The 24,076-nt window shown below is 36.2% G+C and overlaps 1 protein-coding gene across 10 annotated transcripts in view; it reads left to right on the top strand.

The window, feature by feature from the left end:
- Positions 1–24,076, top strand: part of FHOD3 (formin homology 2 domain containing 3) — a 268,815-nt gene that overhangs the window by 160,965 nt on the left and 83,774 nt on the right. For 4 of the 10 annotated variants that reach the window (XM_026678282.2, XM_026678281.2, XM_026678279.2 and 1 more), the window contains 3 exons: positions 2,307–2,441; positions 3,807–3,857; positions 15,967–16,181. In XM_026678282.2, coding sequence (XP_026534067.1) covers positions 2,307–2,441; positions 3,807–3,857; positions 15,967–16,181 — 401 coding nt within the window. Of the gene's footprint in view, positions 1–2,306; positions 2,442–3,806; positions 3,870–15,966; positions 16,182–24,076 lie in introns of all 10 variants that reach the window. The other 6 variants (XM_087946239.1, XM_087946238.1, XM_087946237.1 and 3 more) reach the window with 2 other exon arrangements.

The following is a 24,076-nucleotide window of genomic DNA, read 5'->3' as shown; positions in this document are numbered from 1 at the left end:
ACACTCTCTGTGGGCACACGTGCCGTTGCCCCAGCTCAGCTGCACCATGCATGCGTGCACGCTTCCCACTGGCCAGCTGGCCTTCAGGTCTCTGCCGTACCTGCACAGGAGACAGGGCGCACGCAGGGGTGCATGTGGGGCCACACATGCACGGGGGCATACGAGTGCACAGTGGGGCCATGCACCTGCATGAGACAGCGTGTGAATGTGGGAGGGCCTTGCATTTTGGGTATGCACACATATGCTTTGGGCATATGGGACCAAAAGGTTCACCATCACTGCTCTAAACCTTTTAGTTTTTCTTCTAGTAATTCAAGTAGTTTACATTTGATATATAGATACTTTGGGTCTTCTGTGGACATAAGCTGAAACATATGATACACTTTGCAAGTCACTATAGTGTCAGTCTCTATTTCCATGACATTTTTCTTTGTTAATTTTTTTTAATTCTAGAAATTACATATTTTTCCTATTGCAACATGTCAGTTTACAAGAGTTCTTGGTCTTTTGTTCTTTGTCTTGAAAATTAAAAATTTTAAAATTTTAAAAATTTAAAAAAGTATTTAAAATTAAAAATGATATTTAAGAGTTGAAAAAAGAAAAGAAATTAAATTTTTTGAAAAAGGGTTTTTAAAAAAAAGGAATTTATAGGTTTTAAAAATTTAAGAATTTACAAGAGTTCCTGACCCTTTTTGAAGTAATATGCACTTCTTTTGGGGGCTGGGAATTTTGGGCAGTTTTCTAGGAGATGCTTTGCTCTTAGTCCTCTATTCCCTGCCTTGGAAATTTATTCCTTTCCTTCCTGTTTACAAGTGTGTACTGATCCTTTTTTCCCTGCTTTGTTGCTCTTTGGTTGCCTGGCCAGGTATTTTCAGGTACGATGTGCTGATGTGGGCACTCTGCTTAGGTGATCCACCACATTGCTCTCAGCTGTTACTGGTCTGACAGCCGTACTGCTGTCTCTCGCTGCTGTGGGCACTGCTGCTCAGTTGGTCCTCTGCGCTGCTCTCAGCTAAGCCATTGCTGGTCCATCATGCTGCTCTCAGTCGCTACTGTGAGCACCACTGCCCAGTTGGTCCCCTGTGCTGCTCTCAGCCGTTGCTGGTCCATTGTGCTGCTCTTAGTCACAGCTCTGGTCACTTCACTCCTGTGTCATGTACCTCTGCGCCGCTGCTGCTCCAGGTCTGCTTTGTTGCTCACAGCTGCTGTTCTGCTACCACCTAGCTCCATTTCACCATTGCTCGGGGGGCCTCCATTTGCATCACACTGCCTCCACTCAAATGTCACGGCTGCACTATCAGCTCAGCTGCTGCCCCTTCTCTCAAATGGGTCACCAGGACACCTCTCAGTTGGGACACTAAGCTGCCTCTCAGCTAGGCCACCTATCAACTGGACTGCCTCTCAGTTGGGCCATGTCAGCTGTGCCACTTTTCACCTCTGTTGTAGGAGTACAAGTTCTCTTTTTGTTCCCTTCTGTAGCTAATCTTGCTCTCTTGATATAACTTGTAATCCACACATGTATTGAAAATGACAGATGAATAAAATTTGCAAAGTAAAACAAAGCACATGTATTACAAATGACAAATGAATATGAAAGTAAAACAAAATTTCAGCTTAAAAGAAAAAAATAGTATCTCAGTTGAAAGTTAAAAAAAAGAAATATCAGCTTGTTAGTGTAAAAATATTATATATACTTAAACACACATACACACACACACACACACACACACACACACACACACACACACGGAATAAAAAGATAATACAAGGCAGTCCACAAAATATTTAAAACATATTTAAAATTTGTAATTCACAAAAGAAGGTAGAATGATAATTGTAGTTCAAGGCAATAAAAGCAGTTCAGGGCAATTAAAGTTTACCATCTAGGCAATAAAATGTATGATCTTATATAAATTGTATGATATACAATTTAATATAATATACAATTTATATAATAATATATAATATATAGCAATAGCACTTAAATGTATATTCACAGTGCTTTACAGCCCACTCTAAGCAGTTGCAGAGTCAGCATATTGTCCCCAACAATCTGGGTCCTCATTTTACCAACCTCAGAAGGATGGAAGGCTGAGTCAATCTTGAGCCGGTGAGAATCGAACTGCCAAACTTCTAGCAGCCAGCAAGCAGAAGTAGCTTGCAGTACTGCATTCTAACCAGCGGGTTACCATGACTCAAATATATATAGTATACATGACTTAATTAACAAAATTTCTTTAATTAGGAAAATACAATGAAGGCAATAGTTTATTTTAAGACAATGAATTTTTCTACTTCTCTTATAGGACATCTTTGGGTGGTCTCCTTACATCATCATATAGGCAACACCAAGAGTCCTTGGCAGTAGAAAGAGAACGGAGACGTCAAGAGAGAGAGGAGAGGCTGCAAAGAATAGAACGTGAAGAGAGAAACAAATTCAAGTAAGCAACAATTCTTTAATCGGTTTTTACCTTAATGAATGTGATAGATTTAAAAAATATTTGCTACCTATTAATATCTCCACATTGATTTGTATTTTTCCATCTAAGAAAACTGGGAACTCGCCGTAAAATCTCAAGATTAGATTTTATAGTCATACAAGGCAACTGAGGTATGTGTGAGAGAACACACACACACACACACACACACACAGAAAGAGAGAAGGGGGGGCGAGAGGGAGAAAGAGAGAATATAAAAGTGTGTATATATGTATGTATTACTTGCTTAGGAAATATGTTTAAAATTTGCATTTCTCAATGGGAAGAAATTCTAATTCTTAGGGTAAAAGATTTTTCTGATTAGAGTAACATTCAATAAGTTTGAATATACATAAAAAGCTATCTTTAACATGTCCCAACAAGGATTTCAGATATAAAATTTGATATAATGTCATTTAATAATAAAACTAAATATGAATAACTGCAAATGGCTTTCATAAGAAAACCTGTGTGTCACTTCACATTCACAGTCAAAATTCACTGTGATTTTAAACATAATTTTGAATTGTATAATGTAAGAAGCTCTTAAAACTTTTATTTGAACACTTGAAAGGAGATGTTCTTTTAAAAGAATTATTCTAGTTTTCAGCAAGAAAATGAAACAACTCATTTCTCTTCCCGCATTCGCCATAACCACACAAGCTAGAAGACCTTTAATATGCACCAAGTGAACTCCAGGCTGGTTATTTTTGGTTCACAGTGCCATGCAGCTTTAGTTTTCTCCAGAAGAATATATAAAAATATATAAAAATGTAGTAAACAGTAATACAAATTCATTTTCCAACCATTTAGGACAACAAAAGCCTTCAGTGTGAATCTGATTAAGGTCCATCAATTTTTGACAGCAGTTGAAACAAGCCAAAGGTTTTAATTAATTAATTAAAGTCTCAGAACTAAGCTTGTTAACTTATGATTAGCATGTATTAGGAATGGCTACACTGCACCTCAGGGATACCTTATTTAAGCAATGTTTCCACTCTGTTGGGGGATCAAAAAAGAAAAAATAGGTTCAGCATAGGACACAGAACTTGATCCAAATGAGGGGGCAGCAACCAATGATCTTATCAACATTTCTGTCTCTCTCAGCCACTGTTTACTTAGCAGCCATTTTATTTAGTGACCAACCCATTGCAAGAAAACACAGTAGCTAAATAAGAGGGTATACTCAATCATGCTATATTTTCATGTAGAAAATGACTAAAGATTTAGTTGCTTTTAATTCATTTGCTCTTCCTTTGTCTCTTGCTTAATTTATTCTTTCTTGTTGTTTTTATTTTACTTGTAACTTTGTGCATATCTCTTTTTTAGTCAAAATTATCTAGATAAAAGAGAAGAGCTGAGACAAGCAAGAGAAGAGAGGTTTGTAGAGAGGTCTGCTTTTGGCTGCTTTGTATTTCTTATATCCATTATTAAGAGGTGCATGATTCTATAAACACACTTCTAACTAAACTTACAAAAAAGGACATGCATAGAAAATTGTTATATACATAAAAATAAAAAATGTAATTACTGAAAACTAAAAAAAATACATGAACTTGCTGTGTCCTTAGTATCTGTTCACCCTCATTACTGTATTTTGTTGTACAAGTAATGGATGCAGTATTGCCTCTAAAAATGTCGATTCATTTTATCTTCTCAACCATGGGTGACCAACTTTCATCAGCCCAAGAACCATTGAATACAGTGTTGACCATATTCCCAAAGTAGTCACAGTCAACTTTCAAAGTGGATTGAATACTTTTATTTTTTTTAAATTCCATTATTGTTGAATTCAGTCAGCCAATAGTTTAGATTCGGCATTCTTGTCCACCTATTGAGTTCTTCCCAAGGACTTAGGAAATATTGTTTAATCTTATTAAATATTTTGTTGCTTGATGTAAACTGTTTCAAATAAAACTGCCTTTTGCAATTGACTGAACGTAATTTTGTTACTGCTCATGGTGTTCAAGTGGTGCTCCAAATGTGTTGGAATTTCACTCACAGCACCATCACTTTTGCAGTTTTCTTTTCTTTTTTTTTTGCTAGTCAGTATTATTACCTATGGGTAATATACAATTAGATTGACAATCTAAGGCTGGTGAAATTTAGTAATTCATGTTCTAAGCAAGAACCTAAGGTAACATTTAATATAAACAGTTTCAAGCTGTTGAAAAGAGATAGGCTGCATTAATAGAGGAATAGAAGCAAGATCACATGAAGTATTAGTACCACTTTACAAAGCCTTATACTAACCACACTTGGAATACTGCATCCAGTTTTGGTCACCACAATAAAAAAAGATGTTGAGACTTTGGAAAAAGCGTGCAAAAAAGAGCAACAAAGATGATTAGGAAGTTGAACACTAAAACATAAGAAAAATGGTTGCAGGAATTGGGTATATTTAGTATTGTGAAAAGAAGGACTAGAGAAGACATGATAACATTGTTCTAATATTTGAGGGGCTGCCACAAAGAAGAGGTTTTTTTCCCCCAAAGCACCAGAATGCAATGGTTGGAAACTAATCAAGGAGAGAAGCAACCTAGAACTAAGGAGAAATTTCCTGGCAGTGAGAACAACAACCAGTGAAATGGCTTGCCTTCAAAAGTTGTGGGTGCTCCATCATTGGAGGCTTTTAAAAAGAGACCAGACAACCATTTGTCTGAAATGATACAGGGATTCCTGCTTGAGCAGAGGGTTGGACTAGAAGACCTCCAATATATCTTCCAAGCGTGTTATTCTGTAAATTCTTTCTCCCCAGTTGTTTTCACCTGTTAAGTCTTTTTCAGTTCTTAGCAAACCCAGTTGATCAATATCACTTTTTGGGTGCAAAGTATGGTGTGTTGTCATTTTTATTTTTGTCTTCTGATTCCAGTTATTGTTTAATCTGGGTCAGGGTTTATTATTATGTCATCATCATCATCATTGGTTCTTTTTGCATGACTCACATAAAGTAATAAGTTTATTGCAATGAATCCTATCCATGTCAACATCTTCAGCATCTTCCCATTTGATGTCCACTGTCCACAAGTTATATTTTAACATCTGATGCCAAGTTTTGCATGGTCTGCCCCACCTTCACTTTTCATCTGGCAGCTTCCATCGTACAGCATTTTTCAGGTATTGATGTTGTGGCCGGCAAAAAATATGGCCAGTTAAATCATTCGACATTTCGTCACAATGGCCTGCAATTTCCTGAATCCATTCCATTGCAAAATTTCTTCATTGGTGACATTGTCATGATATCCAGAATTCTTCATAAGTAATGCTGATGGAACACATTGAGATTTTGTGCTGTGCATGCTGTTATTGCCCATGTTTCACTGGCGTAGTTCGCTGTTGGTACAATGATTGTCTTCTAAAGCTGTAACTTGGTCTTCCTATCTTATTTTTGGAGCTGACCAAATAAGTCGTAAGTTGCTGAAGCTTTACAAGTTCTGTGTTTCACATCTACATCTGTGCTGCCATCTTATCTTGTGATAAGATGCTACTGAAGTATTTAAACTGTTGGCCATGTTTTATTAATTGTTGGCCAGTTGTGATTAGTCTGTTAGGAAGGTGACTCCCAATCAATATGACTTTGGTCTTATCCACACTAATACGTTGTTCTGCTTTTCTAGCCTCAGTATCTAAGTTGGTAGTCATGTCCTACAAGAAGGTACTCATTTCTGACAACAAATCAATATCAGCAGCAAAATCAAGGTCTGGGATCCTTGTGTGATTCTTCCGGGAAATTCCAGTGTTTGATCTATTCATTGCTTTCTGCAAAACAAAGTCTATGCAAGGAGAAATAAAAAGGGTGATAAAATGCAGATCTGTGTAATACTAGTCTAAATGTTAAAAAAGTTAGTGGCTCCACTATGAACCTTTCTTTACACAGCAGCTGTTATGATAGAGATTTTTGAAGATGTTAATAAATTGATCTGGGATTCTATATTTTCTAAAGATGTTCCACAGGGAGTTTTCACATATGATATCAAAAGCCTTCCTGAACTTTATAAAATTTATGGCAAGTGATCTCTGGAACTGATGTAATGCTCAGTAATGTTGCATAGTATGAGCATTTGTTCAGGGCATGACTGGCCATGATGAAACTCAACCTATTCCTCCTGCAGTATTTTACTAATTGCTGCTTGAGAGTGCCTAAGGAGAATAATTGAGAACGTGTTGCCAGATACAGGAAAAAAAGATACATTTTCTTGGAAATTTAATAGTAACCCCCTTACGCCAATTATCAGGAGTGCAGCAATACATGTTTAACAACCTGGTCATCTCTATCTCTGCCAGCTTTCAGGAGTTCCACTGGGATCTAGTCTAAGCCAATAGCTTCATTATTCTTCAGTGCTCTAACTGCATGTAAAACTTTGTAGGTTGCAATCATGCCCAATTCAATGTCCATTAATGCAATGGAATCAGCATTAATGAAATCATAGACCATACTGGAATTGGCTGGTTCAGGGTTTCTTTGAAGTGTTCTATCCATCTCACCTCTTGTTCTTCCTTTGTGAGCAAAAGTTTCCCATTCTTGTTTTTAATTGGAACATTAAGACTGACACTCACATTGGTTAAATCACAAACAATTTGGTGTAGTATCTATATCATTCCTATCTGATGCCTCTTTGGCTTCAGTATCCTGGCCTTCCAGCCACATGTACTTTTCGGCCCAGCTTAACCTGAGAGTCCTGTTCTCTGTATTTGTCCTCTGCTGCTCTTCTTTCAGTGTCTGATCCCTTTGACCTTATGCAATCCTGTGCTTGTCAGTGAGATTCCAGGTACCATCTTGAATCCATCATTCTCTCCATGAACCTTGATGTCCTATTAGTATGTCAATTACTATTGACAATGGCCTGTTTAAAATTACTATTGACAATGGCCTTGCAGTAACTATTGAAATGTGTTGGTCAATTTAAGTTGGAACTGGCAATTACTGCAGCATCCTTCAATTTCTTGGTTGCAAAAGGATGTGCTGTTTGACATAGTTGTATTTTCATGAACCTAAGTCGGAGTGATGCCATGACCAGATAATGGCCTGAGTTCACATCTGCACCCCAGTGAAAGTGTAAGTGAAGCAACACCAAGTGCCACTGACCACAAATGCATATACAGTGGAACTTCAGGTCGCGACCATAATATGTTCCAGGACTATGGTCACAACCCGATTTGGTCATGACCAGAAGCAAGACCGTCTGTGCATGCGCAGAAAAAGAAAAATGGCACTGAAGGGGAAATCGCTGTGGCTGTTCGCCACCCGAAGGTATGTTCGTGAACAGAAACAAAACTTTGCCAAAAAGTCTGGTCGTCACCTAATTTGGTTGCAAACAGAAATGTTCGCGACCCAAGGTTCCATTGTATAGTCAATTTCATTGCTCATGGAACCATCAGGAAAATACCCTGTTGCCAATGAATGTGCTTGTGCGCAAATGTGTTTCTGATACATAGAATGTTCATAAACACATTTGTATAGCCAAAATGTGTGGCCCAATGTTGTGTTTTATGCTATGTCTTTGTCCATCAATCTAGGTATTCAGGTCTACGATAACCAATTTGATGTCATGATTGGTAATATCATTAAGCATCCCTTGGTGCTGATTATAAAAGTCCTCTATCTGCTTCTTTGGCCTCCTCCATTGATGCATAGACCTGAATAATGATAAATTATGCATGGTGGGATAGGAAATAGGCTTCTACCAAATCAGCATATTCGACATCTTTTTTTTTTTTTTGTACAGCACCATAATCAAGGATGGATAAATGTTGCCATGCTGGTTTTGATCTGGTTTTTGGTTTCTACTTGCTTTTTCCAAAACAGTCAAGTTTTTACAGGGCAGATTGCTAGTCCTACTCCTAGCCCTCCTCCTTTATCTAGATTTTGGATTAGCAATAACCACTGCTGAGCTACTCAATCCAACCAGTGCCTACCACAGACAGAGTTATTATCTTATAAATACAATATATAGTTTTTTTCAGGAACCGAATATGTACTTCTCTGGGTAGTCTATTTCTCCTTATATAGTCTGTATGAACCCAAAAGGCTTCATCCATCTCTGATATTACTGCTTGCTTACTTCCAAGACTTCGGCCAACAACCCTTTCATTTTATCAGGGAGGTCTTCTCACTTCTATGTTTTGGAATCTTAGAAAATGTTCAGCTTTTTCCATTTCCAGGGATATTATTGATGCTTCCAGACCCTTGTCCTCTTGTGTTAATCTCTGATCCATTTCATTCAGTTTTTTTTCAGTTTGTTCTGATTTTTCTCCCACTTTTTAAATTCTTTCTTCATTCCTTATCAATATTTATTGGATGTTTTCTACTTTGTTGTCCATTTTCTGTATTTTTTCATGTAGTTTGGCCATTGACTCCTTTATTGATTGGAGCATCGCATTTGTTTCCGCTTGCATTGCGCTTCTTTCCAGCAATAAAATGTTGTCCAGAGATCTCTGGCTTGTTGGGCTTGGGACAGCTGCTACTGCTGAAGAGAGGGTCAAAGTGGTTTTCTTCATCTTTCAGTAGCACACAAAATAAACAATAATTTCACAACATACCCCCAAGTATTCCACTAAGCCCTCCCAATTATCTCCCAACTTCAATAGGCTATTTATGGCCAAACTATCACTGCTAGGTTCCTCTATCTCTCTTTTTACCACTTCTATGCAAATATCATCTGAAATATCAATTCAAAAATACTCTTTGTATAAATTTTCACTCTTCCACTTTTCCCTTTTTAAAAAACAATATTATATAGGAATAGAGAGAATTTTTATTAGTCTATTGAGGTTCACTAGGTCCACAATATGTCTCTCACAAACTTTTATACGGCAAACATTTCTCTCGCAGATCGCCTTTGCTTCTTCTTTTTTCCTCTTAGGTGGATAAGCTATCTAGTTTTATTTATTTGTAATTTAGGCCCACAAATGTCCCCAACAGTTTTCCCAAAGTATTCCAACAGTTCTTGTAGAATTTCCTCTTTTCTTCTCCTTCTCCAGTTATAATATCACAAAGTTAATTACGCTCCATCAAGATAAGTTATATTCCAGCCCAATTTGGCAAGTCTTTATATTTTCCCAGTTTCTAAGCTTATAAATCTCAAAAGGTAGCAGGGAAGACAAAGAAAAGACAAAATATAAGATAAAAATAGGAGGGGAGAAAAAAGTCCAGAAGAAAAAAGCAGAAAAAAAAAAGCAAAATAGCAATTCAAAAGTGTCATAGTAAGCGCAGTCATAGTTCTTCCACTTTCAACTCCAGTCTCCCAGACTAAACAAGTTACAGATGTCACTGTCGTTCACATCTCAAGGCCATGTTTATTCACAAGTCCTTCCACTTTAAACACTTTCTCTGCCAACAAGAACTTGTTCTGTTCTGTTCTGTTTCTTCTGGTTTAATCTGATCTTCCTTATCCTTATCTTTAAAAGTTTAGAAACTTTTCCTTTTTACAGCCAAAAGCTTCAAAATTTTTGCAGTGAGAACAACAGAGACTCAACCTCACTAGTATCTCAGCCTCCTCTCTCTTCCACTCTTCTTGGGGCAAAATAGTAAATTCTTTCTAACTTTTTCCCTTCTTTATGGTTGAATGCCTTTTCACCGCCAACTCCGGAGGTGGAAGGTTTAAGTCCCACCCTCTGATGTTTCTACTGACTGACAGGGAGTTAAATACCTTCTTGTAATCAATCCATGGTTTATTCAAGTCGATCTTGCAGATTTCCAAAATCATCTAATCAATTAGGAACTGATCTTTTCTTCCTCTGCTGTTTAAAGGTTTCCTTTCTACTCAAGTGGAAACAGGTTGTTTTCAACTAGGTCCTGCTGGAGTGCATCAGCTGCCACACCAGTTAACAATCTGAAAATTGTTGGCAAGCAGATAATTGGCCTGTAGCTGCCTGGTGCTGCCTCTTTTTCTAGAACTTTCATGATCAGATACATTTTGTCAGATGTTAACCAAACTGCTTAGCAATGAATGAGTGTAGACCAGTCAGGTGTTTCAGCCAGAAACTATGCAGTTCATCTTCACTTAATGTTGATCAATTCTTGGTAATTTTTCCATCATTCCTGCTGATATTACTAGTTCTTTCATTTCAGCTTTTTTATTATTATTATATACCTCCTTTATCCAAGATGCATTTTTGTTGTATTTATATGAGTTATCCCATAGTTGTACCACGAACTGAACTGTTTCTCGTTTGCCAGGTGTTGAGTGGTTCATTACATCTCTCCATTGATGGATTGGTAGAAACAGTTCTAATTTAATTGAAATTGAATATTCTATCTATAATGGGTGATTTAAGCTTTCTATCTTCTGATTTTCATGGCTGCAGCTATTATTTGCTCCCTTATTATTTCCAGTTCTTCCTTAATCTTCCTTGTTGCTAAGGAAATATTTCTTGATCAAATGTTGTTTGGTGTTCTTGCTCTTCAAATTCTTTTCGTTCATTTATTGCTTTCTACCTTGCTTTTATCTGATCCTAGCATGTTGATCTTATCTTCCATTTTGGTGATGCACATTTTGGCTTTTTTTCTTTTTGTTGATTTTATATCCAGTGTATTGGGTTATAACTGCAGCCATGCTGTACATTAGTTAATTTGGTTCATTGGATACAGTGCCGTGTGTGCTTCTTTTTTAAACAAAAAGTTATCTTGAAATTTGAAAGGAGTTAAGAGACAAGGGCAAACCAGATTCAAAATATTTGAGGGAAATTTTCATGATAGAAAAAAATAAATTTATTTGCCCAAATATCTGGTAAAATATTCTACAGTATAATATAATGAAATGAAATATCTTTAAAAATATAAAGTTCTTCTAAGAATTAAAGTATAATGTTCAATTTTGAATATTAATCATTTGGACAGTATATCTCAAAGATATACTGGCCAAATAGTTAATGTAGACTTTGTTCACTTATAAAGAGAAGGCCCAGGGCAAGTAGTATATTATACTACTCTTCATCTCCAAATCATCACTTTATTCTTTTGAAAAATCAATATTTGCAAAGACAGCTGACTTGCCTATACAAAAAATGGGACTAATGGTTGATTTAAATAGAGTTTCTAGTTGTGGCTCAAATGAGTGTATTTGAGCTTTTTTCCATTCCTCTGGCAGTTCCCCCAGGCTCCAGGATCTTTGAAAGATTGTATTCAATGGTTCTGAGAGCACATCTTCCAGTTCCTGCACTACCTGAACAGAAGATGTGAATTCACTTAGAGCAGCTAAGTATTGTCTAAAAACTCCTTACCTATTTTCACCTGCATTTCACTTTCATCTCCCACAGTGCTGCTTTTGTCAGGTTGGAGTATTTTTACCTTTTAAGCAAAGGTAGATATAAAAAGAAATTGGAGTTCTGCCTTCTCCCTACTACCCATAACCCTCCTGCCATCTTCTTCCACTAGTGGACCAACAATTTTCTTGACTACCTTCTTCATCCTATCAAAATAAACTCCCCCCCCCTCCTATTTTTAGCTTTTTATTGCAAACCTTAGCTGATTCTGATTCTTATCTCTGCTAGCTCCATCATTGCATATTTGGACTATTTATTAGTATTCTGCTACAGTTAGAAGCTCCTCCTTTCATTTTTTACTATTGTTCTTTTATCCCTCACCTTATGAGAAAGATCTTTTGCAACTATTCTAGTTTTGCAAGATGAGTCTTGTTTTTCTTTCTCAATAATATTGTTTTTGTTTGGCCTTTAATATCTTGTTTTCCAGAGCTTCCCAAGCATCCAGGGAATTGTTTTTCTCTAGAATTTCCATCCATTGAATCCTTTCTATCCTGTTCGTTGAAATCAGCTCTCTTAAAATCTACAACACTAGATGATTTGTTTTTAAAGTGCCCATGGATTAATCTCTTCAAGACACGTTAAATCCAAAGACATGATATGAGGTTGACTGACTATAATTTCCTGGATGATTTTTCTCTTCTTCTTTGCAGGTAGTGCAACTGAACAATGAATGACTGAATGAATGAACAATGTACACCTTAGCTTCTAGATGTGCTAAAGCATAGACACACTAGGTGGAGCAGCCCATATCCTCGATCTAGGGAAAAACATGCAGGCCAATATCCAACACTTCTCTAGATTAGGGAGAGGAAAACAGGATAGATTTTAGAAGACCCAATCACAGATTTCCCATATTTAGTCATTAGTAATTTACTAATTTATTTTATTATATTATTTAGTAATTAGTAATTTAGTTATTAGGTTCTGAAATGAACAGTTACACCGAATTCTTTTTTACTCAGTCATTCATGTTTTCAGCAAGTACATCTGTGGCAAAGAAGCTGTAGCTTCTTTTGGCTTCCATACTGAAAGTATTAATGTCTTTAGGGAAAAAAAATAGCATCATTGAAACAACATTGTCGGAAAGAAGAAATTAGGTGCAATGTTCATGTCTATTTAAAAAGCACTAAGAGACTAATAAGTTATATTTATATTGAAGACAGTAACTTAAATCCAGTTTCTGATATAGAGATATTAACCTACAGGTAGCTCTCTGATTTCTCTGATTGAAAGTTATGAGCTCCTGAACAAGAGGAACTTAGAACTGGTCTGCAAGATTGTGGACATCCCAACAGTTACATGGTTGTGGTTCAGGCCCTTGCCAACTGACTTGCAATTATGGTTGCACATTCCACAGTCATGCGATTGCAAAGTCAGTGGGGTAGCAGAAAGTAGCAAATTGCTCCTTTCCCACCACTTTTTCAATCACCCACCCACTTGTATACCTGCCCACACTCCATAGCAGATTTTATTCAGATTCTTTTAAATAAGAAACTGGTGTGTTGAAGGTAAGATCCCAGCTTCCACCTTTCCTTTGAGATAGTACAGATAGATTGAATTTGGATTAGGTATCTAGGTACAAGAATAAGGACATGGAGAACCTGGAATTGGGTTAAAGAAGAACTATGTGGAACAGTTAAAAGAGCAAGACGTGTAGTTTGTAAATATGTTTATTAGCCTAATATCTAAAAAGATATATGAGCATGAGAAAAATATTTTCCATTAAAGCCAAGAACAGAAGGACCAGCCAACTGAAATTAATTCTGATTCAATCTAAAACTTAGGAGGAGGCTTCTAATGGAAAAAATGGTTAAGTAGTGAAACTGAATTGCCTTGAATAACAGTGCACACTTTCTAGCTGGAGGTTTTCAAATGGAATTAGTACTCCTACTATTAACAGGCAAATGGACAAGGTTATCTATAAGGTCCCTTATAACTTGTAACATTCTTGTGATTCACTCTGTTGTGATGGTAGCACATGTAGGGGTTTATCTTAATATTCATTACAAAATTAAATTGTTATTACTTTTCAATGACTTAATTCTTCGTTTTGCTGTATGCTTTCTTTCATAAACCTTTCTTCACCCAAAAGCTATTGCAGGTCCGTTGTGTGTCCTTGTTGCTTAGGATTGAGACATAGTTCTGTTTAGTGGTTGTGTGTATGAAAGTATAGCACTATAGCTTCTGAATTTTGTTTAATTTTAAATTAAAGAATGCTTTGTGAGCTAGGAACCATCTGACAGAAAATTTGCATGATATGTGAAAGTGGGATTCATTAATTTGTCTTCAATCTCTGCCAAGGATAAAAGTACTAGTGCAAGTACTGTATGTTGGATATTCCATTTTATTCTCTCATTTCTCACACACAGTTTCACTTTTAGAAGAACCTTCTCATTGAATTTTTGCGCAATTTGCTTATATTGACTTGGGAAATGACATGTGACACAAAAACAGGGCATAGGCTTAAGTGAGAAAAGTGCAGTTTAAAAAGTTAAGCTCTTTCAGAGTTAAAAGTGAAGTAGGCATCTAATTTTAGAGGTTTTAATTTTAATTTGGAAGGAAAAGGTCCATTAGTTATCAAAAATGTAGAAAACACTGTTATTGCAGAGAAAAATGTCTTTATCTTGCCATTTGCATGTTAGTTTGAAAAGTTTATAGCAATGAGACATTGGAAGTCGTACACATTACTTGGCATGTGAAAAATTAGTTTTGCATGGAAAGGAAGGGAATAGAAATAGAATAACAGAGTTGGAAGGGACCTTGGAAGCCATCTGAAGCAACTCCCTGCTCAAACAGGATACCCTATTCCATTTCAAACAAATGGCTGTTCAGTCTCTTCTTGAAAGCCTCTGATTGATTGTCCTCACCTTTAGGAAATTTATCTTTAGATTGCTTCTCTTCTTGATTAGTTTCCATCCATTGCTTCTTGCCTTGCTTTCAGCTGCTTTGGAAAATAATCTGATCCCCTCACCTTTGAGGTATCCCCTCAAATGTTGGAATATTGCTATCATATCTCCCCTAGTCCTTCTTTTCACTAGACTAGGCATACCCAATTCCTGCATATGTTTTAGTCTCCAGATCCCTAATCATCTTTATTGTCTTCCCTGCACACTTTCCAAAGTTTCAACATCTTATTTGATGTGGTGACCAAAACTGGATGCAGAATTATAAGGGTGGTCATACTAAGTCTTTGTAAAGTGGCACTAATACTTCATGTTATCTTGATTCTATCCCTCTATTAATGCAGCCTAGGATTGCATTGGCTTTTTTAGCTGCTGATGTACATTGTTGGGTCATATTTAAATGATTATCTACTTAAACTCCAAGATCTCTCTCCCACTTACTGATATTAACCTAAGTTTCCTCTAGTCTATACCTGTACAGTTTTTTCTTGCCTAAGTGTAAAACTTCATTTTTATCTACATTGAATTTTATCTACAATTAAATTTTGATTTGGCTGTTTTAGAAGTTGATGACTGAGTAACAAAATCAGCAGTCTACTTTATATGTATTCATGTATGCACTCCATTTTCAAATAATTCAATACATTAGTAGACATCTGGAAGAGGCACATTTTCCAAGTAATTTTGGTCACAACATATAAAATAACAAGATTGGTAACTGGTCTTAATAAATAGTTAGTGAATCTTCCCTGCCTAAAATGCAAAACAGATGTATCTTTGTTCTTTTCAATTCACTTTTATGAATAAACTATATGTGATGTCATATCCAAGTTATTGGATATCTTAAGTCTGGCAGACAAACCTTTTAATGTTTTTTAAAAGTTTCCATTCTAGAACAAAGTGATTCCAGTGTACTGTACTTAGAACAAATAGTAGCAGGTTCAGACAGACACTCAGACTGTTTTTAGTCCAAACATTTATAAGTTGCATTCTTTAAGGGCTTTCTTCTCTGAGCAGGAAGCTTTTTCCACTCACTCTCTTTAGTAAAAGAGATAGAAATTTGGAAAGCATTTTTCTGATTTTTTTTAAATTGTTTTGGGAGGCAATATAAACAAATCTGAGCAACATTCTACATTGTTTGTTTGTTTGTTTGTACATCTTCCTCCCCATCCAACACTGGAAGATTAATCCAGCAGCTTGATTTGCTGTCTGTTTCATGTGTCAAGAAGTCATATATTTTCTTATGGCTGCTTCATTTATAAACAAGTATAAGCTGAACTTTTTTTCTTCTTTACGGAATCCCTTTGGAATTTAACTTTCAGATATAAACACTTGGAGAAATTGGCAGCTGAAGGATGTGAAAAGGAGCTGAGAAATCGAAATTTATGTTGGGACAGGAGTGACTTATCCTTGAATTTGGGTGGTTCTTCAATCCCAACTGTTACCATTCCCAAGTGTGCCAGCCCAGGTTCAACAGATTCACATAAGAAACCATCAACTTGTGTGACTTCTTGCATAACATCACAAATTCTAGAAGGTAAGTCCTTTAACTATGGCAAATAAATTTTTACTGACTATATGGTGCTCCAGTTTATGAAAGTGTGATTATTGTTGACACTTATGCTTAGAAATTAGAAATCTAATATTTTATAAATTAGATTGAATTTAAAATCATGGTGAATAAGGGCTCTAAATGGATACTGTCATATTAGAGGCAGTATTCCGTTGAATAGCAGTTGCTTGGAAACCAAAAAAGAATATAATATTATGTTAATATTGTCCTTTGAGGAATTAAATGCTAGACTAAATAGGCCTATTTGATTCTGCTTTTGGTACATACTCTTCATATTGTTTAACAATCTCATGCAGTCTGGCTGAGATAAAACAGCTTAATGGGGTTGGAATAGAAGATCTCCAAGATCCCTTCTAGTCATATTTTTCTGTTCTGTTCCATTGGCTTCTGATCTCTTTAGTACTTCACCCAGTTTGAAAAATATCTCATTCAAATCCAATGTGGAATTTCAAAAGAGCTTGTCATTCAACTTATATAGCTCATAAAACGATGGATTATTGCTTTAAAATCCTTCAGGTTTTCTAGCTTAATGGCTATAATAATTTGATTTGATTTGATTAATCCTCCAGGTCTACTGCTGATTCAGTAGATTGTGCTACTTCAGAAATTAAAAATAATTAATTTTGCCCAGGTTGTATTCAGAAAAGCAGTATCTTGATCCAGAGAATGAATCGATAATCCTTGTTTATTGAGGAAGACTTATGGCACTATATTGACTGGAGCCATGCACATTGACCAAAATCATTTTGAAACTCTAGAAAATTATAAACTGCTTTTGAAAGTAAAAACTTATTTTAGAACAAAGTGGGTGCATAAAAATAGGAGATCTGGGTGTATATGTTCAAATTTTCATTTACCTAATTTTTAATTTGTATTACATTTAAATTACTGGTACTAAATTATTATTAAGTACCATAGCTGTTAAACAAAAAAAAATGTTAGAATATATGTGTAAACAAAATAGTTTGGTTTTTGTTTCAAGGATGTCTAAAAGAAATGTAGCTTCATGGACAGAGAAAAGTATACAAATGAACTATTTTTGGTAAATATAACTAATTAAATGGAGGGAGGGAAGGAAAGAAGGACCCATGTTGCATCTTTTCCATGAGCTTAGTTGGCATCATTTGCATTGGTTTAAATGTTTCCTCTTTGGGGATGTTCAATTTTAGTTGAATTTCATTTAATTACTGGAGCTCAATTAAAATTTGTTCATACACTGTACAATATATACCACATATGTCATATTTTCCTTATAACATGCTGTTATAATTGATAAAAACTTTTAAGTATGGTACATGATCAAAATAATTTTCACTTGTATGTACTGTGGCTTGATGGTATATGACATGATGATGCATATGACTTGAGTTTCTTGTCTAATAATTACTGCTGCAGGCATGCTATTATTAACCCAACTATCAGTTGAGGGAAGATTGGATGTAAACTTTCTTCATATGCCAGTGTCAAACTTTAATTTAGTTTGCAAAGACTGGATCTGTATATTCACTTCTGGTAAGAAATATTTGGAATGGCAGTCATTCAAATTCATTTAATGGCATTACAATCCATTTTCCCTAAAATCAGAAGTCTTCAGTGGAAAATAGATATCTCTTTTATAACTGGTTTAACATATGTCTCTGGCAATTATCTCAAACATTACCTTATAAAATGTTTGTTAATTATTGTAGTAGATTGTAACAGAGACAGAGTCTTAATAGCTGAATCTCTATTAACCTACAGTAAATGTCAGGATGCATCACAATAATTAGCAAGGCTGCAGCATTATGGAACTTGCAAATAGATTGTGCATATTTTGAATATTACTGGAAGCAGAATGAGATAGACTACAAAATATTTTTTGCACTAAGAGAAAGATGAATGTCTCAAATTTAAATGTAACTATCAGCCCCAAAATACAGATGAACAGACAGCGGTTAACAAACCCAGAAAACACTTTTTGAATATGATTTTCTTAACAGCAGTATCATACAACCCAATTTTAATATCTTGCTAATGAAGAACCATACAGAATCTGCTTTAATACTTATTTTAAAATCTTCATACTTCAACTACTTAGCTGTTACAAAGAATTATCACAAATTACAAGCAACTAAAAAGAATATTTTGGTTTTTAGCGATTTGCAATTCATTTTATAATTTACTTTTCCTGATATAATTTGAAGACATTTAAACATAACTGTCTTCGGTAAAAGAAAAATATGACAGAAGGATAAGTATAAAAAAATGAAAAGAGGGACACACAACTAAAATAGAATGTCACAAATAGCCCAAATCTGCAAAGATAAAGTCAGAAGAGCTAAACCTCAAATAAACTTTGCAAGAAATATAAAAAATAATTTTTAAAAAGACTCTTTCAGCATTTAAAAAATAAGAAAAACATCAAGCAAATGATCAGTGCACTAATGGGAGAAGATGACAAGGGACTGATAGTAGGGAGAAATCAAAATTGTATAGTTCATTCTTTCCAGCTGTCTTTACACATAAAAAATAGTCCCAATTTATTAAAAGCGGTACAGTAAAAGACAGAATAAGAATATAAGTCAAAATAGACAAGAAAACTATTTTTAAAAAATCTATTTACTCCAGTTCAAGTTCAAATCATCAGGACCAGATGGATTATATTATCTCAGCATTCTGAAGTAGCTGATAGAGGTGGTCTCAGAACCACTGAACCATTTCTTTCAAAGATCCTGAAGCACTGGAGAAATACCAGAGGCCTGGAAAAGAGTTAATGTGGTTCCAATCTTGAAAAAAAGAAAAAAAACCAGATCTAAGAAACTACAGATATACAGCCTGGCATCAATATGTGGGAACATCCTGAAAAAGATAAGATAATAGATCTGTGATTACCTGTAAACAAGCAAAACTATTACTAGAAACCAATATGAGGTTTGTCAAAATACAAACCTTACTACATTATTTGACAAAGTAATTACTGTGGACATAGTATACGTTGACTTCAAGTTATTTGGCAAAATAGACTACAACCTATTTCTTGGTAAGATAGAAAAATGGGGAACAGAGAGCATCACTACCTGATAAGTTCATAGCTGGCTGACCAAAGCACTCACATGTGATCGTCAATGGAATTCCATTTAAATGGAGGGAACTATGCAGTAGACTACCTCAAGGTTCTGTCCTAGCCCCAATACTCTTCAACATCTTCAGTGTTGTGCTCCAGAAGGAATTGTTTTATAACTCCTGCAACTAGGAACAGTTTTCACCACTCTTGAATCATGAAGTACAAGTCAGTATGATCTGTTCCATCCAACATTCCTATCATTTCAATTGACCTTAAAAACTTCAATTCTGAAAGGTAAAGTTATCATGAATGTAATTTTAAAATGTTACATTTTTATCTGCTTAACTCTTTGGCAGATATTATAATAGTGGATTCATCATTACTATTGGGATTGATAACAGCTAGTTTGATGTAATAATTAAGGTATGTTAACAGGTTATTGGAGATGAACGGCTATATAAATATGATGAAATGAATAACTTTTTACACTGGAATTCATAATTGTTTAAAATCTGTTCAGCATTTCTTCTAAGTGTACTGTTTGTTCTTACATGAATCTGAAGGATAGTTAAATCTGGATAGATTACACATCACATCTCTAATTAAATAGAGGTAGATAATCACAATAAAAGGTTGTTTCCATCACACTCAGCGGTGAATCCCTTATGCATCTCTGAGATTTTTTTAATTAAATTTCTGCTACTGATCTTCATGCAGTCAGGATTACTGTACATGGAAACTCCTAATGTCCTTTATGTAATTCCAGAGAAATAATATTGTTCCTAATGGCTTCAGCTATTTAATATATCAAGTATTATTGTATTTTCTGCTAAAATTGCACATTTTTAGACAAAGTACAAATTTAAGTCATAAAACAGCAAAACTGTAAATATCAGGCTCCAAAAACCAAGAAAAGTGCGTTCTCAAAGCAATTTCCTTTATTGTGCCTCAGTTGTATACAGAAATCTTGCCACATTAAAGCAGACTTCTTGGACCACAAAAGATATACCCATGTTGTTATCATGTCTTTCAGTTTTTTTGTTCCTTATTTTTTCCTTTATTTTGGAAATTCTCCCCCTGCTTTGTCATATAGCAATCTCTGGGGATTCCTAGCTACCTGTCCTGTACCTGACATTTTCTCCAACCTAGGGTGATTCCTGACATTTTCTCCTGGTCCTTACTATTAGTACAGTAGCATCCAACAAATTTATTTTTCATGTGATTTAATTTACTTATTTGTGGTTACATCAGTTGGCTATTCTCATTTAATTTCTAGTCTTGTTTAGGAGTTTTGATTTCATCCCTTTGGTTTTCACTTGAGTCCCAGGATTTAAAGACCAGTTTTCAAATAGCAAAATCTATGGTGATAGTAGGAAATGTCCCTAGTGGTTGGATCTTTATTATAATTTGTCTCAATATAATTAAAAAAAAGAAAAAGGGCAGGCAATTCCATGAACTTTTACTTAATTTCTCAGAAGTTATTTTTCCTTTCTTGTAGCAAAAACAGAAAGACAGATAATGCCCATATCAGCGTTATTAAGTGCAAATCAAATCTAAATACTGTATATCCTTCCAATTTTGTATAACAATTTTGGCTGTTTCCCATACTTAAAAGATATCCTGACTGATAAATTCCAAATATGGGGTTTGCAGCCCAGCAGAAGATATATTTCCATTATCCTCCATTTCTGTCCCATATGTGGTTATAAGATTGTTCAAATATTATGGCTTAATGTTCCAATTTTTCAACTGAATTAAATTGAGCTGAACTAAACTGAACTGGGTGATTGCAACCATGCCTTAGTAAACATTTTCTGAATTATCCGATATATTCAGAATAGAATTATGTTTATTACCTTATGTTTTTAACGTTAAAACTGCATTTTCATTTTCATTTATTCAACCTTTGATAAATATATTAGAATTCATTGGGCCCAAGATTGTATAAACAGTTCAATTATTTCCTTTTTCTCTTTTGGTTTAGGAGCAATATGTGGCTTAGGAACCTAGATGGACTCCTCCAAAATCTTTTAAAAACATGGAATTTCAAAAGAGGCAATAGTACAATTATCTCAAATATAAGATTATATTGGTTTCAGAAGTCTAGAATATCAAAGCAAATATTTTTTTTGCTAGAATCAAAGATAACTAATACAACCTGCAATAACTTGATAAGTTGTAACCATATAACACAAAAAGTATAATTTGGGTGAGGAGGTTGTTACAGGTGACATTCAAGTGACTTATTGTAAAACAAAGGTACATTTGTTCTGGAGAATCTATCATTGGACCATATTAATTCAATACATGCTAGCCATTAACCTATAAAGTTAATTTTAAATATGTATCTATTTCCTCTTCAGCAACAAAGTTAGACAATCTATTAATGAAAGTAAACTTAAATGTGTTTAAGTTTACATTACTAAAGTTCCTTGAGTGACTTTCAGTCAATCATTATCTCTCACTTCTATTTACTTCAGGGGTGTCAAACTTGATTTCATTGCGGGCCACATCAGCATTGTGGTTGTCCTCGGGGAGTGAGGGTGGGGATAGGGGCATGGCTGGGAAGGTCACTGCTGACTTAGTGTGGGCCGGGGCATGGCCAATTCGACATCGCTCACATGGGCCAGGTGGTGTTGGAGAGGGAATCCAGAGATCTCCAGCATGTGGGATGGTGGGTGGAAGGCTCGTCCCACAGGATGAGGTAAGGTAAAGCGATGCAGGGGTGGGGTGGGGTAAGGTGTGCTGATGCCACAAGGCAATGCAGGAGGTGGGGTGGCTGATGCCAGAAACTGTCAGCCATTGCACGCTCACTATCCTTTGTGCGTGGGGAGCAATATTTTCTGGCAGCCTGCCGGCCCCTCAGTTGGCACTCTCTGCACCTCCATAGCCCACACCATCATCTGCATGTGCAGCAGCAGCATAAGCAGCAGGTAGCGGGGGGAGACACATGATACAGACTGCTGGACACACTCCGTCCCACTGTCTGTTTTTGCTTGCAGCTGGAGACAGGTTGTTGCTGGTCAGCTTCTCTTCTTGCAGGTCTTGCCCTTGGCTGGCATATGGAGCGTGTTCCCCTTGCACATCCAATGTACATTGGCCCCACTGTGGGATGCCACCGTTGCCTCTGCTCGGCAAACCCACCCAGCCTGAAGTAAGCAGAGCAGCAGTGCAGCAGGCCATAAAGGCCAAATAGAGGTGACAGAGCACGCCCAGGCACAGGAGGCAAAAGCAGAGATGGAGGGAGGCACGCAATCCCGGCTGGGCCTGTGTGGCGTGCTGGTGGGGATCCAGCTTTCCGGATATGCTCACAGTGGTTGCCTTTTACTTGCTGGGCCTGGCCATGCTCTACCACCTCTACTCGGCCTTTCTACCTGGCCACTTTGCCTCTGTGCTGAGCAGGGCTGGTACCCTGGGCAGTGACGGCAGCAACCTAATGGACCTATGTGAGCTGCTGGTGGCCTCAGTGGTGGCAGCGTCCCATAGCAATGCCAAGGTGCATCGAGTGCCTGAGGGAAATGTGCTCCATGCATGGGCTAAGGACAAAACCCGTGAGCGGGCTGAGGAGATGACCAGTGGCGACCTGCTCTCCAAACTCAAGCAATAACAACAGTGGGACAGAGTAGGTGATAATGATGTTTGGTCACTATCAGATTGCAGATCAGCTCCTGATCAGCTTGCGCCAGACCAAGGCGCCATGGCCAGTCCTTCACTGTTTCCAGGAGACCCTGCAGGCCAGATCTAACCTTTTTGTGGGCCAGATCCAGCCCGCAGGCCTTGAGTTTGACACTCCTGATTTACTTCATAGAATTGTTTTCAGGGGGGGAAACAGGAAAGAAACACAGTGCATGTGGCTTGAGCTCTGTACAATAAAGGTAGGATAGAAATCTAATAAATGTATTCAAATATAATACATTTATAATATATAAATATATAATACATAGCATTAATACATTCATAATATATAATATAATATAATAATAAAATATAAAGCAGTAGCTGAACAAACAACACTAATTTACATCACACAGATGGTACTTAAAGCCAAAGAACATGCCTCAGTAACAACAGCCAGCCAATCAAACAATCTGAAGTCAGACCATGACTCAGAAGTAGCCGAACAAACAACTTCCAACTAATTTGCATCACATAAAAAGGTATTTAAAGACCAGTGCTCTGACAGACAAGCACAATTCAAAGCACACTGATGATATCTCCTCGAATGGTGACAGAATGTTTGCAAACCTAATTGCAAAGCTTGGAGCTCAGACCAACAGCCCAAATCTAATAAATAAATATTTCATCTTGGAGTATGCTCTCATTGTGGGGAATATACTCATTCTAGCCGCTCCTAGTGGAGTAAAGTAAACATGCAATTTGTATTTCTTGATTTTAATAAGTCAGACTTATTCAAGTATCCTTGACAATTCCTATACAGGAGTGGGTGGTGGTGATAGTGATGATTTACTTGGAGGATGGGTGACTAACAAAAAGATGGCTAGATTTGTTGTTATTTTTGTTGTCTGATGTATTGAAATATATCTTCATAAATTCAGATCCAAAAAACAAGTGCATATTTTGGAATGAATAATAGCTATTTTTAAAAAGCCTGCATTTTTTAATTTTTCATATTATTTCCAAGGACAACTCCATAGAACAAACAAATGCCTAATTAGGAGCAACAGATAAAAATGTTGGCACTCTGGAGTTGAAAGTGGCACAATGACAAAAGATAAAAAACATTTAACCCTCCAAAGAAATTTAATCCAGAACTTAAAGCAGCAAAAAATATTTTTGCTTTTGTTATGAAAGGATA

This window comes from Notechis scutatus, chromosome Z (assembly GCF_049901735.1).
Source record: "Notechis scutatus isolate UNSWTSFEM ecotype Mainland chromosome Z, rNotScu1.2, whole genome shotgun sequence".
Lineage (NCBI taxonomy): Eukaryota > Metazoa > Chordata > Lepidosauria > Squamata > Elapidae > Notechis > Notechis scutatus.
The sequence above is the reverse complement of the archived record's forward strand: the minus strand, read 5'-3'. Positions and strand labels throughout refer to the sequence as shown.